The sequence below is a fragment of the Perca flavescens genome, chromosome 19, assembly GCF_004354835.1.
Source record: "Perca flavescens isolate YP-PL-M2 chromosome 19, PFLA_1.0, whole genome shotgun sequence".
NCBI classification, from domain to species: Eukaryota; Metazoa; Chordata; class Actinopteri; order Perciformes; family Percidae; genus Perca; species Perca flavescens.
The window spans coordinates 3,190,030-3,206,537 of record NC_041349.1 but is presented as its reverse complement, the minus strand read 5'-3'; the positions used below and the strand labels follow the sequence as shown (position 1 = coordinate 3,206,537).

Here is a 16,508-nt window from a genome sequence, read left to right as displayed (position 1 = left end):
TGATAGTAAACCTCTCTCTGGATGAGAGCATCATATCAGTTGAGTCAGACAGCCAGCAGGTGGCAGCACAGCTCCTTCTCTTTCTTTACACATGATCAGTTCAGCAGGGAACAGCTCACAGCTCTTTAACTTATGGAGTTTTAATTCTACCGTCACTATAAAGATCATCAACATGTCAACACACATGACATCACATAGTGTCCAAATCAGCAGTTAATACATTTAACAGAAAACTTAAGACAGTTAACCTAAAATGAACGTGGCAGGTGCTACAAACATTAATAATATTAAGCTACATGGCATCAACACTGAGATGTATGAACTATATAAAGCAGCAGACACACACACACACACACACACACACACACACAACAATGTCGGACTCAAATGCTTGACTCAACTTTGGAGTGGAAGGTAAGTATGTTTATTAAAGAATAAACAATCCAGGCAACGATAAGGTGGAGATTCACAGAGGGGGGATATTATTATTGTCTTTAAAAGTATGTTAACTTTTACTTGAAAAAAAAAAAGTATGTGGGATTCATAGAGGGAAGAGATTGGTTGAGAAAAAACAAACAGCAGATGTGCAAACACATCTGCAGAAAGAAAAAGTGTTGAATATTTACAACACATGAGAAAGCAGTCAGGTGTTAAGAGCTCTGGGAGATGTCAGACGAGAGTATCGGCTGATGCTTCATCAGCAGCAGGCTGTCTTGATCTCATGTTCTTACGTCTTCTATACATCAGGACACCAACCACTGCAGCAGCTACAAGAACCAGAACACCTGCTGCCAGTCCAACGATGAGGACTACAGAAGAGGAGTTTCTATCCTCAGGACCTGAAGATAATAAAACATACGAGTCAGTAGATGTGTGGATAGTGGAGCAGCTTTCATCCTCTCTGATGTTAGAAACTGCAGCTACAACCTGATACTCCGAAAAACTCACTGAGAGAGACTCACTCACCTGCTGGGTCTCTAACCTGCAGACGGATGATTCTGATTGGCTCAGAGTCAATGATGCCTTTCTTTCTACGTCTTGAACCAGCTGATGCAACTCGACACTCGTATGTCCCGTTGTCGATGCTGCTCACATTCTTCAGAGTTAAAGACACGTCTCCGTCCTTCAGATCTCTGTCCACCAGCTCCACCCTGTCCTTAAAGGATGGATGCTGGTGGGTTGGATCCAAGTATCCATCACTGTAAAAGAGGACATACTCTGGTGTCTTCAGGTCACGTCTGGTCCACTCTACAGCTCTGATGGAGGAACCAGGAGCCTGACATGGCAGAATGACATCATCTCCAGGGTCCACTGTTACCTCAATCTCATCTGAAAAACAATAATAAAACTACTATTAATAATAAGAAGTCGTGTTGTTCCAACAGCTGTCTCCAGGTGTGTCCCTGCAGAAGGTCTCTGTAGAGTCTCACCTGATGGAGACGTTCACTGATCTGTCCCAACTGCAGAGACATCACAGGAGACTTTATTACCACGAGGTCAACAGGTGTTCAATAACTAATAATAATAATCAATAGTTCAGGTCTTATCTCCTTAGATTAGAACAGCTGATCTGATCTCTTCCTCAGTCATAGTCTCTATAACACCACAGATTCCTTTTTATTTTGAAATAACTATACAAAAAAGAAAAGGCAACTTTTTTTAGGTTTAACGTCAGTGTTTGGAATGACGCCGTTTAAAAGAACGGCGTTAGGTAACAACGATATTTTTTCACTAACGGGGTAATCTAATTAATTACTTTTCCCCTCATTACAACGCCGTTAACGTTACTGGATGTTAAATGCGGTGCGTTACTAGGCACTGATTGAATAAACTGTGTAATCCGAACGCATCGCTGGCTCACAGCTACTGAGGAGGTGGGTTAATAACGAGGTGAGCAATTATGATTGGCTTAGGCAGAGTCGTGTGTCATGGTAGCCAATCAGAGCCAGTGTTCACACACACACACACACACACACACACACACACACACACACACACACACACACACACACACACACACACACACACACACACACACACACACACACACACACACACACACACACACACACACACACACACACACACACACACACACACACGCTAAACAGAGATTCGAGCAGCAGAGATGGCGAGTCAGGAGCAATCCGATGAAAAGTTGGCGTTTTCAAGGTGGAGCTATAAGCACTACTTCATATTCATTGTGGTCAAATGCAAGAACGTGTGCATGTAATGTGTACATTACGTCCAGGAGCGAAGACTTTGTCGACATCCGTTGCAAGCAACTCTCACCAACACACGCATCTACAAAGCTAGTGGCCAAAAACACCGATACCTCCACCACAGATGATAGCTCGCCATCTGCTAGCAAAGAAGGACCCGGAGCAAAGTCCTCCAAGCAGCAAAAGCCTCACAACAAAAACCTAGGACACAGGCTGAAGTCAACCGTATGACAGGCAGGTGTTAAAAGTATGTGTGTCATATAGGTTTATATGGTGTAACTGTTTACTTTTCTTACAAAGATAATACTTGAAGTGCAGGATAAATCTCTTGCTGTCTGTCGACCTGCAATAAATATCGAAAGTTATGTATGTTGAACACCTGTCTGTTCTACTCATTTAAACGGACTTGTGAAAACTGCTAAAAGAAAAATCCAAATTCTTTGACATATAGCAACTTTTTTTAAACAGTACTTTCCCTGTTAACGAGTTACTTTTATTATAGAGTAATTCAGTTACTAACTCAGTTACATTTTGGAACAAGTAGTGAGTAACTATAACTAATTACTTTTTTAAAGGAACGTTCCCAACACTGTTTAACGTATTCTGACTTATTCAAAAGACGGAGCTTTAAGAGTTCCTCTCTTTTTCTGAAGTTGGCAGTTTTAAAAATGCAAATTATTTCAAGTGATAATCTGTAATATTTCAATCTTTGTGTGCTAAAAAGGCCCATAAGTTCCTGTAGATGGCAATACACATTCTCCTTTTTTGCCAAATAAATGATAAGCTTGTTGAAATCATCAATGTCTTCCCTCTGGCTGTATCAGAATCTCAGCTAGCTTTCCTCACAGATGGTCCCAATAATGTGCTTATAGTCAAGTCAAATTCAGTTTGATCATGATTACATGATATAACTATTTTTCAATACTATATCATACATTGTGGATAATGAAGCTATCATACGCTGAAGTATATTTCAGGAGTGTTAAAGATTAAAAGAAAAATAACAAGAACCGTAGAGAACTGAAAACCCTGACCCTAAAACCTTGATATGAACCGAACCGGGGGTTTTGGGAACCTTGCCACCCCTAGCGACTGCAGCACCACGGTGGTTTAAAACATCTGTTTCCTATTTAAATCCACCAATCACAACACAGCACGTCACAGACAATTCAGAAAAGCCCGTGGAAATGATCAGTCTCGTCCCCGAGGTCCAAAAAACTGAGGCGACACCAACTTGAGAAACATAATACGTCGCCATAGCAGCAGGTGGCGCTACTCTGTACTGTTGCCCAAGAACTGGAAACCGGCAGCTGACTGGACGAACGCGTCACATGGGGTTCGTTTTCTCCGGAAATTCAAAGCCAGACTGTCATGGCGGCTCGTTCAGAATACGATCTCATATTATACTAAAATAGTTCATGAGACGTGTTTCTGAAAACATCTGAAGAGAGAACTAGGCCGTGATGCAGTTGCTGAATCTGTCTTCATCTCAGATCAACAAAGGTCAGTTTAGAAGCTTTTCATCAGATTTTGAGAGACTCTAGTCCCCTCATCCTGCTCCCCATTTCCGGGTGAGTCCCGACGGCCCCCCCCTCCGACTGAACATGTCAGGTCGGCCAAAACGAACGGGACACACCGGACAGATTCACGTCACTGAACTCGCCAGACGGCCCTGTGTGTCCCGGCCATTAGTCTAAAAGAACATATCATTCTTCTTCCTAGGACAAATGACCTCACTTCATATGTGTCATTAATGGCCAAAAAATCAGATATCCACAAATGATTTGTAGATTTCTGTTCCTCCTTAAAGGACTACGCCACCGTTTGTTGAAATAGTGTAATTCACCGTCTCCCCTAGATGTAGATAGGTGGACCAACGTATTTTGCCTCAGTGTATGCATTGTCTAAAGTCTGGCAGCGCCGCTGCTAGCTTAGCTTAGCATAGTGAATGGACTCCTTTGTTGCTGGATAGCATGTCGTGACATGACACACAAAAAAACACACCGAGAGAGACTCACTCACCTGGCTCTGTAACCTGCAGACGGAGGGTTCCGATTGGCTCAGAGTCACTGATGGCTCTCTTTTTACGTCTTGAATCATCAGTTACAACTCGACACTCGTATGTTTCAGCGTCGTGTCTGCTCACATTCATCAGAATTAAAGACACGTCTCCGTCCTTCAGATCTCTGTCCACCAGCTCCACCCTGTCCTTAAAGGATGGATGCTGGTGGGTTGGATCCAGGTGTCCATCGATGGAGAAGAGGACGTACTCTGGTGGCTTCAGGTCAGGTCTGGTCCACTCTACAGCTCTGATGGAGGAACCATCAGCCTGACATGGTAGAATGACATCATCTCCAGAGTGCACCGTTACCACAATCAGGTCTGAAAAACAATAATAATCAATAAAAGTCATGGTATTTCTAAAGACCTCCATCAGGTGTAACACTGCAGAAGGGATGTTAATTATCAGAGATATCAGAGGACTTTATTACCACGAGGTCAACACATGAAGAAGCTCCTCACTGAGATACGTGTTGACATGACTCATCAATAGTTCAGGTCTAATCCTTCAGGAAATGTTGTTTAATATTAGATCTGATCTCTCTCATAGTCAGTGTCTCTCACCCCTAAAAGATGACATCATTATATATATTCAAAAACATTTAAAGTCTACATGAATCTTGTCACAATAAAATCTGATATTTACCAGAAGCTGCTTCGGAGAGAAGGATCAACAGGAGTAGAAATGGAGCCATGAGGTCTGAGAGAGAGGTGATCTTCTGTTGTCTCTGTATCCCGACACTCTTCTCTCTGACAGTAGAATATAGTAATAGAGGTGTCACGATTCTCCAAATCCTCGATTCAATTACATTTTAGATTCTAAGGTCACGATTTGATTCTCGAATTTAGCTTTTTTTTTTTTTTTTTTTTATTAAAAGGCATAGGTTGCTATGCCATTTTTAGACTAGACTTAGACGTATCTAATATAATATCTGACCTTTGTTCACAATGTACCACACTACATTGTCAAATTTAAAACATTAATTAACAACATAATGTAACAATAACATATCTTCAGTCAATTGGTAACTTTTGTCAATAAAGTAAAAAAAAAAAAAAAAAAAAAAAAAAAAAAAAAATCCTGGGGACAGACACTTTGCACAAGACATTGGGATTAGGCAATGGTTATGGTTGAAGACTACGGTCGCAGCGCTGCCTTGAAGGCTGAGTTGGGGGCTTAAAACATCATCGAGCCAGCACAGCTGCTGAGCAGACTGACAGCAAAGAGGGCGACTCTTTAGGCTACAAAATGTGCATGCAGCCTCAAATTCATCTGTGCGGTTTTGTTGGGATTAAGCTAAAGGCAGAAGAAAATATCCGCTAGCTGCTAGGCTAATGTGCAATGGTAAACACACAGAACACGCACATAGCATAGCTGGCAAACTGTGGCTTTGACAACGCAAACGTACTTCCACACTTTCAGACACTTCAGTAAAAGATGAGGGGGCTCAAGTTCTCACCGGACGTGACATGGGGACATGGCAGTATCGACAATTCCATTTTTTTATTTCGACATTCAAGATTGTGACTTAATTTCAATAGATTTCGATTTAAAATCGGTTTAAAATTATATAGTAATATATATTTAGATAAGTTCAACGCTATGACTAGGGAACAGTTAGTGGCTGTGATCTGCTATTGTGTTTTTTACCTCTTGATGCGTTGGGTTTCCCCGATGCTGGACTAGTGAGGGGTTGGTAGGCAGTCTGGGAGAAGCAGGGGCAGCAAAGAGTATGCTCGTTGGTCTGGTCGGCTTTTTCACGAGAGGGTGGGTCATCATCTCCAGGGCGGAGTTAGCACAATCCTGTCTGAAAAACAATAATAAACGACTATTAAAAGGTCCAATATGTAATTTATTTACTGTTACAAATCCAAAAATGACCCCAATGCCTCACCACATAGTAAGCAAACATGTTAAACTGAAATACTATCTTTTCTGACAACAATGCTAATGTCAGTATATTCTCCGTTCCGTGACAGAATTTATGTTTATGTTTTGATCTGTGTGTTGTTATCAACGGCCCAGTTTGACAGGCAGGCCGGGTTGCCAGATATACCTGTAAAAACGTAAACCCAGCACGCTCCAGCTGTAACGGTAGTACAGCCATGAAAGCAGCAAACAAACAAACAGGATCAACGGAGATAGATTCTACAGGACATAAAAAAAGAAAACAGCATGTTTCTAACAGTTGCGTGACCAGAGACATAACAACCCCCTGGTAAATATTGGAGATGTATTTGAAAGATGGAGACAGCTTAGAGCCCAAAAGGACTCAGAGTTGGCTTATTTTCTCTTGAACCGGTAAGCATTAGCTTCAGGCTAATTTATCACAGCTACTAGGGATGGGCATTTTTTTGTCATTTCAACATTTGTGTACTCACATTGAATTATATAGCTAGAGTACCCGAGTTGGTTACTTGCAAAAACAATTGAGACATAGCCAGTAAAGTGATCTCGACTGGTCCTGGCTAACTAGGGTGACCAGATTTTCCGGAGCTAAAACCAGGACACTTTGCGCGTTACCGCACACGCTTTTTAACGTGAACATGTGCCAGCCCAGGTCAGACACAGACAGTTACTTCATTATTTAGATCGTAGGCTCCTCATCTAATAATAGTGTTTTTTCCTGTAAAATTAACAAAAATGCAGCAACAGCCTTTTTCAGTTTTAGTGTGAGATTTATGTTGAGATATTTTTCTAAAAAAGATTCTTTGAAGTGTTATTTATTCCAATAACACCAAAAGAATTTAAATTATTTATTGAAAATTTTGAGCATAACCACTTCATTTCCTGCATTCTGGTGAATTTTGTATGCACCTATTTCTACCTTTTTCTGAATCAATGTATGCTGCAACCTGCAAATATCTGTAGCCTATAAGAATCATTTACTCCTCCCTCCTGTTTGGCGTCTTTTGGTGAGGAAGTAACCTCCTTAAATGTGCATATGACAATTATTCACCTCAATGATACATTAATTCATTCATTAATTTATAATAGACCCCTGGACTGTAATATTTCAGATGTGTTTGAGCAAGATTTCTGCTCATGTCCAAAACTTTGTGCAAATTCAAAATACAGTATATATGTTCTCTGTGATTTGGAGGAGACGATGAGTTGTGACATTTTCGAGAAAAATAAAGTTAGGTTAGTAGGCCATTACAAGAATAAAGTCACTATATTTCAGAAACTAATCTATACCTGCACCATAGTCTGCTGTGCATTACGTGATTGCTCTGCTGATACGGTAGATCTCAGACAGACACAGAGCCCCGTTTGGGTCTCTGAATGAGACAAATTGTTTAGCTAGAGAAGTAACTGAACGCTGCTCTACGTCAGAGGTGGAAAACGGAAACTACAGAAATACACGGAGCACAAACGCAACACATCTGCCGCAGCATGGCCACAGCTGAGCGCATCCATAAACCTGAAGCTGCGCTGCATTTTACAGAGAGAGTCAAACACTAAGAGACCCACAGGTCTTCTTCAGAGCTCCGTGTGTCTGAGTCTGAACAATAGACTGGAAACATTACGTCACGGGAACTTCAAACTAAATCAGTAGTATTGCGCTCCTAAACTTTGTGTTGATGGCATCACTGTATTACACTGATTTGGCTACGATTCCTCCGAAAACTTCACCCGGATTTCCTCCATAGTATGCTTTCCTCACGGAGAGACGGTTGCTAGGTGATAGGCAACAAATACAGCATGGTCGGACCCCGCACGTAGCTGCCCGTTCTACTTGCCTCGGAAAAATAAACTGGACAAAGTTACATTCGGAGCTGAAGACCCGGCAAAATCGGCTGACGCCGCTCCTGGTGTAAACCGGGACATTTTAGCGTCCCGACGGGCTTTTGTCGGGACTCGGGACAAACAATTGAAACTCGGGACTGTCCCGGTCAAACCGGGACGTCTGGTCACCCTATGGCTAACGCCGCCATGCTAACCCTGCTAACTGCTAACGTTACCGGGTCACCAGGCAAGCAGCCCATGGCTGTTTACAATGTGTAAGCCTGTAAATCGGAAAGAGAGGACAGTGAGTTTGCAGTGTGTTTAGCGATTGTTGCCGTAATTCTAAGCCAATGAAGTGTGTTCCGTCGGCAAGGTAGTGGTATTTTTAGCGTTTCGTATTGTAATTCTAAGCCGAGGAAGTGTGTCTGTCAGTTGGTTACAGAGCTCCGTGTGAGCACAGGCTTTTATGACTGTCAATATAGCCAGCATCTAACGTTAGCTACTCCGCTGTGCTGTGGAGTAATGTCTGGCTATGTGAGACTAGCATCTACCGTTAGCTACTCCGCTGTGCTGTGGAGTAATGTCTGGCTATGTGAGACTAGCATCTAACGTTAGCTACTCCACTGTGCTGTGGAGTAATGTCTGGCTATGTGAGACTAGCATCTAACGTTAGCTACTCCGCTGTGCTGTTGAGTAATGTCTGGCTATGTGAGACTAGCATCTAACGTTAGCTACTCCGCTGTGCTGTGGAGTAATGTCTGGCTATGTGAGACTAGCATCTACCGTTAGCTACTCCGCTGTGCTGTGGAGAAATGTCTGGCTATCTGAGACTAGCATCTAGCAACATTGTTGTGGATGCTGCGGTCTCAGCCTGGCAACCTCCGTGAACTTCTTTGAAGCAACTTTTACTCGATTAAATGTACTAGTTCTCTAAAAGGTAACGTTAATAAGAAGTGAATCTCTCAGTCTGACCCTCCTCTGGGACCATCTCATCATGGGAGACCACAGAGGCTCTCAGACTCCGATAGACAAACCCCTCCATGATGGGGGGAGGGCAAACAGACTACATGTGACCTCACACCCACAGCAGTAATGATAATCATGTTGTGCTTACAGTACATGAGAAAACCGTCAGGTGTAAAGAGCTCTGGGAGTCGTTGATGAATTGATCAGTTCATAATCATCATCAGCAGGTGGTGTCAGGACACCAACCACCTGCTGCCAGTCCACGGTATCCGGGCTGGTGCTTATGCCAGTTTGGTGCTGGTTCTACTCGCCAATATTCTAAGAACCAGCTCGATTTTCCACAGACTGAGAGCCGGAGTATCAGGATCATTCATGGCTTTCAATTTCAGATATCCAAAAAAATCAGATATCCACAAATTATTTGTAGATTTCTAAATTTTTTCTCATTAAAAAGGAACACACCACTGTTTGTTGAAATAGTGTAATTCACCGTCTCTCCTAGATGTAGATAGGTGGACCAACGTATTTTGTCTCAGTGTATGCATTGTCTAAAAGTCTGGCAGTGCAGCCGCTAGCTTAGCTTAGCATAGTGAATGGAATCCTTTGTTGCTGGATAGCATGTCGTGAGTAAAAAACACACTGAGAGAGACTCACTCACCTGCTAGCTCTGTACCCTGCAGACGGAGGGTTCTGATTGGTTCAAGGTCACTGATGGCTGTCTTTTTATGTCTTGAATCATCAGTTACAACTCGACACTCGTATGTTCCAGTGTCGTTGTTGTTCTCACATTCTTCAACGTTAAAGACACGTCTCCGTCCTTCAGATCTCTGTCCACCAGCTCCACCCTGCCCTTAAAGGATGGATGCTGTTGGGTCGGATCCAGGTGTCCATCGATGGAGAAGAGGACGATATCTGGCTCCAGGTCAGGTCTGGTCCACTCTACAGCAGCAGCCTGACATGGTAGAATGACATCATCTCCAGGGTCCACTGTTATCACATTCAGGTCTGAAAAACAATAATAAACTACTATTAATAATAAGAAGTCATGGTGTTCCAACAGTTGTCTCCAGGTGTGTCCCTGCAGAAGGTCTCTGTAGAGTCTCACCTGATGGAGACCTTCACTGATCTGTCCCAACTGCAGAGACATCACAGGAGACTTTATTACCACGAGGTCAACAGCTGTTCAATAACTAATAATAATAATCAATAGTTCAGGTCTTATCATCTCCTTAGATTAGAACAGCTGATCTGATCTCTTCCTCAGTCTCTAAAGCAGAACAACAGACTCCAGGTGTCCTGATGTAGGAAATGAGTTGCTGCCCTAATAGATATAAAACTACAGGTGTGAATCTTCACTGATCTCCCAATCGATTCAATTATCATGTCAGCAATTCAATATCACGATGTGTCATATAAATGTTTCTATTAAAGCCATGTAGGATATTTAACTCATAGCTTTTCAAGCTTCAAAAACCAAACATTCTGCAGTGCTCTAATACTAAATAAACTGGATACATAAAACTATACAGCACTGAGCACATGGCACTTCCTGAATGTGCAAAACATACCAGAATATGTAAACAGAAAGGTTGTTAGGTCTACATTACATTAAATTCTAAAGACAAATAATCGATTATGGCCCGGACGATTATCCATGCAGCATCGTCCATGTCCACGATTCCATGCATCGATTATTTGATTAATTTCAACACCTCTAGTGAATGCAGCACCACGGTGGTTACAGACAGACACACAGACACACACAAACACCTTAATTTCACAGGTTGTCTGTACCTTTCATAAGTAGAGACAACACCATGTGGCTAAGGTTCAAACTCGGCAACTGAGAGCAAAAGTCTAAAGTAGAAACTGTACGGTACTGTGGTTTTAAGAATGGTTAACCTGTGTTATATACTTTAATCATGTATGAAGCTGTAATAAATATGAAATGTTTTGATCTCCGTTAAAATATCAGAAAAATAACGAGTCCTTGATTTTGTCTTGTAATATATCGCTTTTAGAGCGGGTATAAGTTAGCAGCAGGTTTGATATTCGTTTTCGACCTACCACCATTCAGTGTCTTCAATAAAGTTCCACTACATTACGAGTGTAGTATGTTGAGGACAGTTTAGGACACTGTAATCGCTACCGATTTACAAGCAAAAACAGCACTTCAATCTACTTTCTGGCTGTTGGCTGAGTTAGGCACCGTCTACAAATTACATTGCTCAGGCTGATTAAAATTAATAAAAAAAAATAAAAAAAATAAAAATCAACCAAAAGACATTTTGCCATTCTGATTGCTGTAGTAGCTGCCAATGGTAAGCCTTTACTTACTACAGGTCACATTATAGTGAAACAGGATGGAATGAAAAGTTTAAAATATTCACCAAAAATCAATAAAAAGATATTTTGACATTCTTTTTGCTGTAGTATGGGCTCCAATGACCAATGAAATGGTAGGGTGTGGCTCCGATGACGTTTGTTGTACGTCATGACATGCTACATATGTGTACCAAGTTTCGTAAGTATACGTCAAACGTACTGCAGGGGCTAAACATTTTTTTTTAATTTTGTAGGGGGCGCTAGCGAGCCATTTTTGTGCGCCTATTCCCAAAACCCTTACAATACGTACATTTTCACCAGAATTGATGCGACCGCCAATTTTGGTGAGTTTTTGAGTATGTTAAGCCAATTAATTTGCCTTCGCCGCTGTCGGTGCTCGGGCCCTAATTATATGTCTCTTATACTATGCACTCGTCACGTATGCCTGGTTTGCAATGAAAGATGCTGTTGCAAAATAATACAACATCAGCATCATCATTGAGAATGAAGAACGCGAACATAACGATTGCGTCATTCACGTGCATATTAAGTAGCCACATGTATCTGTTTTGGTCTTATAATACCAAGAGAGAGTTTGGTTAGTTCAGCCAGCAGTGATGTTTACAAGACTTTGTCCAAATTTCCAGATTCCCGGCAAACTAAGATAAACAGTTAAGACAAAAAAACGACAGATTTTGTTTTAGCTTTTAGCCACAGGTCTTATGTTGACAACGTGGACGCAGATATAAGAAACTCCAAAGGCAGTCGTAATAATTTACCTAGCAGGCTAGGCTAACGCTGTTGCGCTAACGTTAGCAAAACATCAGCGTAGCTTTAGCTAGCTGTCTAAACTTGTCTCGAGTCCGGACCTTTAACTGTCTATGGTCCGTATGTATGTATTGATGTATGTATGTATGTATGTATGTATGTATGTATATGGCTCTGCTACAGCCCTGACAGGTAGATATCACTTATGGTGCGTTCTTTCTGTCTTGTAATCGCGACTAGTAGCTCAAGTGTGACGTCACATCCGTGTCGAAAAACGAATAACCGCGGGGTTGTTGCGTTCTTTTTGTCACACAGTACTACGAGTCGGAGAAAAGATGGATTTTTGTAACATTTTGATTAACATTTAGGATTCTATTCACCCAGTTATTGACATATTACACAAATATATTTCACAGTTTGATACATGAGAATTACGTTTTGATTAACGTTAACGTTAGGCTACTGCTCTGCTTTCTGCTCCAGACTCGGCTTAAAGCCATTGTTGTCATATAGCAACCGAGCGTCTCTAGACAATTTCAGCTGCACAAGCTCCAAAATAACTAAAGCGATATTTAACCAAAATAACATGTAATTAGCAGTATACAGCATATTTAACTCCTAATAAGACTGTAGAGACATGTCTATAGGTAGCAGTATACAGCACTATGTTTAACTCCTAATAAGACTGTAGAGACATGTCTATAGGTAGCAGTATACAGCACTATGTTTAACTCCTAATAAGACTGTAGAGACATGTCTATAGGTAGCAGTATACAGCACTATGTTTAACTCCTAATAAGACTGTAGAGACATGTCTATAGGTAGTAGTATACAGCACTATGTTTAACTCCATGTCTAATAAGACTGTAAGACTGTAGAGACATGTCTATAGGTAGTAGTATACAGCACTATGTTTAGACTGTAGAGACCTAATAAGACTACAGCACATGCCTAATAAGACTGTAGAGACATGCCTATAGGTAACAGTATACAGCGCTATGTGTACCACTTCTTCATTTGGTTACAACAACGACAAAAGTGCTTAAAATTGTAGAAAACCACAATGTTTACTACGTGTGATGCACGACGTAGCCATCTTGCAAAGTGAACTCGGGGTCCTCTGAGTTCAGACGACTTGACGAGTCGTATATATACGACCTCGGGGGCGTTCTTTTTGCAACTTCCGGTTCGTAACTCCAGAAAACAACTCGTAAATCGACTTCGGTGGACAAAAAGAACGCACCATTGGCTGAACAACTGAACAAGCTGCAACCTTTCTGATTGATACATATAACCCCAATCTGCCCAATTTATGGCTTGAAGCCATAACCTCTGCCGGTTTTTGGCAAAAGCATGCTTCCCCTTAGGTGTGTTAAACATCAGGCACCCATCACTGGCTCTGTTTGTACAATTAACCACACAATAACTCCTTGGCATTTTGACTTACACTATTCTGCTACTACTACTAGCAGGTTTTGTGCACAGTCAGTGATGACGTTGCCGAGAAATCCATTTATAGCAGATTTGCTGACGTACAAAGTCAACCAATACAATTCAAATGTTTAAATTATTTAACATGTATTTCCAAATATGGATACTCACACCATTGTAGCCATATTGCATGTAGAAGGATAGTCTAAGGTAAGCAATGATAGTTTGAGCTATGTTACGGTCTATGGTTCCCAAGATGGCGTCAAATGTAAACATTAATGCTGCTGTCTTTATAAACTATCTTTAACAAACTGTCTGTAGCCTACAGTTACAAAGTTCTCAATGCTTCTGTTTACATGTAGGGACCCTCACTATGCTACCGTAGAAGCGTAGGGATATTTGATACTTTGTTAGTGGTTTACCCTCGTAAGCAGCTAACCACCGATATGCGGTAGCTTGTTTAAAGCTAGAGACACATTCGGTTAACATGACAACATGTCCCAGAGAACGGTCGACTCGGTACACAGGTGTTATTAACCCTTTCGGTACACGATCCGTTCTGCCTGCACGATCCGTTCTGCACATGAGCAAAATGTTCGCGCATGCGCTGTGGTACGATGATTTACGACACTACCCGATCTGTTCCCACACTAGCCTCCACCGGGAGGCGATATTACGAATCCCACTATGGTCACGCCAAGACCCGCCCTTCAATAGCATTTATTGGCCAGGCGTCCATTAGAACGCAAGGTAACGTAACTCCATTTGTACAGGTCCTATCCCCTGACCAATCGGCTATCCTAACCTTAACCACTCGAGGTTAAATGCCTAACCCCAACCAATCGAGCTACTTCGTAGGGCGGGTCTTGGCGCGGCCATAGTGGGATTCGTAATTTTGCCACCGGGAAGCTAACGTCAGTTTAGCTAACAGCTAATACACGTTAGTTTAGCTAATAGCTAATTCGGGCGGACCGCTAGCTGATTGTAGCGCTCTGCCGTCCGTCAGCCTCCACAGTTAAGCTAACATTAGTTTAGCTAACAGCTAATTCGGCTAACCGCTAGCTGAGATAGCATGCAAACTTTTAAAAGACCCTCAAAATAAAACTTCAAAACGTGGTACAGATCGTGCAGGTCGTAAACAGTAATATCTTGCGCATGTGCCGAACGGATCGTGTACCGACAACGTGCTATGTTGACAAGTAGCGTTAGCTCATGCATGTTAATGCTAGGTGGGGAACGTTAGCGTATTAAGGTTAAAACATCGTTCAACCGATCCCAGCCAGCACTAACTCCAGCACCGGGTGATAACGGTGATAAGAGCAGTAACGTCGGGGGAACAGACCGTATCAGCCCGGGCCTCCGAGTCTGGCTGGCCGCGGTGTTGTAATGAATATCTCCCCCTTTAGCGGTTAGCTAGCGATAGCTGCTGGCTAACTGCTCAACTAGCTAGAGTTCGGTAAAGTTAGACAGGAATTGGCAGATTCGCGTGTTTGCGGTTCAATAAATCTTAGATGAAACGTGTTGCTTACACAATAGGCAGCTCTATCTAACCGTAGGAAGGTAGACAACAAGCTACAACCCGGTTTTCATCCGAAAGTACCGTCTGTTTATGACTGCGGTCAAGCCAGCCGACACTCGGATCTCCGTGGTCAAATCAGCCGACACTAAATTTGTAATGCGCTCTTATAACGGTAAGCGTGGTAAATGCATTCAAACGGCCCAGATCAAGTAGCGAAGTTAGGGATATGATACACATGGGACTACTTCCGGTTTTCAAAATAAGGTGTTAATACAACGTACATTTAAAAACTAGATTAATGGATTATATTCACCTTAAGTAAAATATATGTAACCTGTGCCTGCCCTTTATACAAAAAAAATAAGTAAATTGTGAAAGGAATGTATATTTTGAGTTTTACAAGAATACAACATTAACAAAGAATAATTCCAGACAATGATTTTTGTCAGGGGACACCTCTGACTGCACCCATATTTAAAATCAAGCAATTCAAACGGTATAAATTTTGAGATTTTAGGAGGTGAAAGTCCCATATTTCTAGGGTAAAATATGAAATTGGAGGTGCAATAAAAAGACTTTGGTCCATAGTTCCAGGCAATGACTGATATATTTGAGTACAGGGCATCACTTAATACCATCATACTGAAAATGAAACATTTTTACTGTATAAATATGGAGATTTCTGGAAGCAAAGTCCCATACTTGTGCTGTAAAACAAGTCAAAATATGAAATTGGAGGTGCCATAAAAAGACTTTGGTCCATAGTTCCAGGCAATGACTACATAGTTGAGTAGAGGACATCTTTGACTACACCCATACTGAAAATGAAACATTTTTACTGTATAATTTTGGAGATTTTTGCAAGCAAAGTCTGATACTTCTGTTGTAAAACGAGTCATAATATCAAATTTGAGGTGCCATAAAAAGACTTTGGTCCATAGTTCCAGGCAATGAATGATATATCTGAGTACAGGGCATCACTTAATACCATCATACTGAAAATCATAAAAGTTTACTGTATAAATATGGAGATTTCTGGAAGCAAAGTCCCATTCTTGTGCTGTAAAACAAGTCAAAATATGAACTTTGAGGTGCCATAAAAAGACTTTGGTCCATAGTTCAAGGCAATGACTGACATATTTGAGTAGAGGACATCTTTGACTACACCCATACTGAAAATGAAACATTTTTACTGTATCATTTTGGAGATTTTTGGCAGCAAAGTCCCATACTTCTGTTGTAAAACAAGTAAAAATATGAAATTGGAGGTGCCATAAAAAGACTTTGGTCCATAGTTCCAGGTAATGACTGACATATTTGAGTAGAGCACATCTTCGACTACACCCATACTGAAAATGAAACATTTTTACTGTATAATTTTGGAGATTTTTGCAAGCAAAGTCTGATACTTCTGTTGTAAAACGAGTCATAATATCAAATTTGAGGTGCCATAAAAAGACTTTGGTCCATAGTTCCAGGCAATGAA

The 16,508-nt window shown here is 41.4% G+C and overlaps 2 protein-coding genes across 2 annotated transcripts in view; both read right to left on the bottom strand.

Moving 5' to 3' along the window:
• LOC114574049 (coxsackievirus and adenovirus receptor-like) overlaps positions 1-16,508 on the bottom strand; it is a 253,603-nt gene that overhangs the window by 202,946 nt on the left and 34,149 nt on the right. The gene's annotated exons all lie outside the window — the stretch shown is intronic.
• Positions 402-15,209, bottom strand: LOC114574080 (coxsackievirus and adenovirus receptor-like). The gene is made up of 7 exons (XM_028606394.1): positions 15,033-15,209; positions 9,638-9,984; positions 5,935-6,091; positions 4,930-5,033; positions 4,245-4,604; positions 967-1,329; positions 402-839 (listed from the first exon to the last, which is right to left on the bottom strand). The coding sequence occupies exons 4-7, from the start codon at positions 4,976-4,978 to the stop codon at positions 670-672; spliced, it is 942 nt and encodes a 313-aa protein (XP_028462195.1). The 5' UTR covers positions 4,979-5,033; positions 5,935-6,091; positions 9,638-9,984; positions 15,033-15,209; the 3' UTR covers positions 402-669.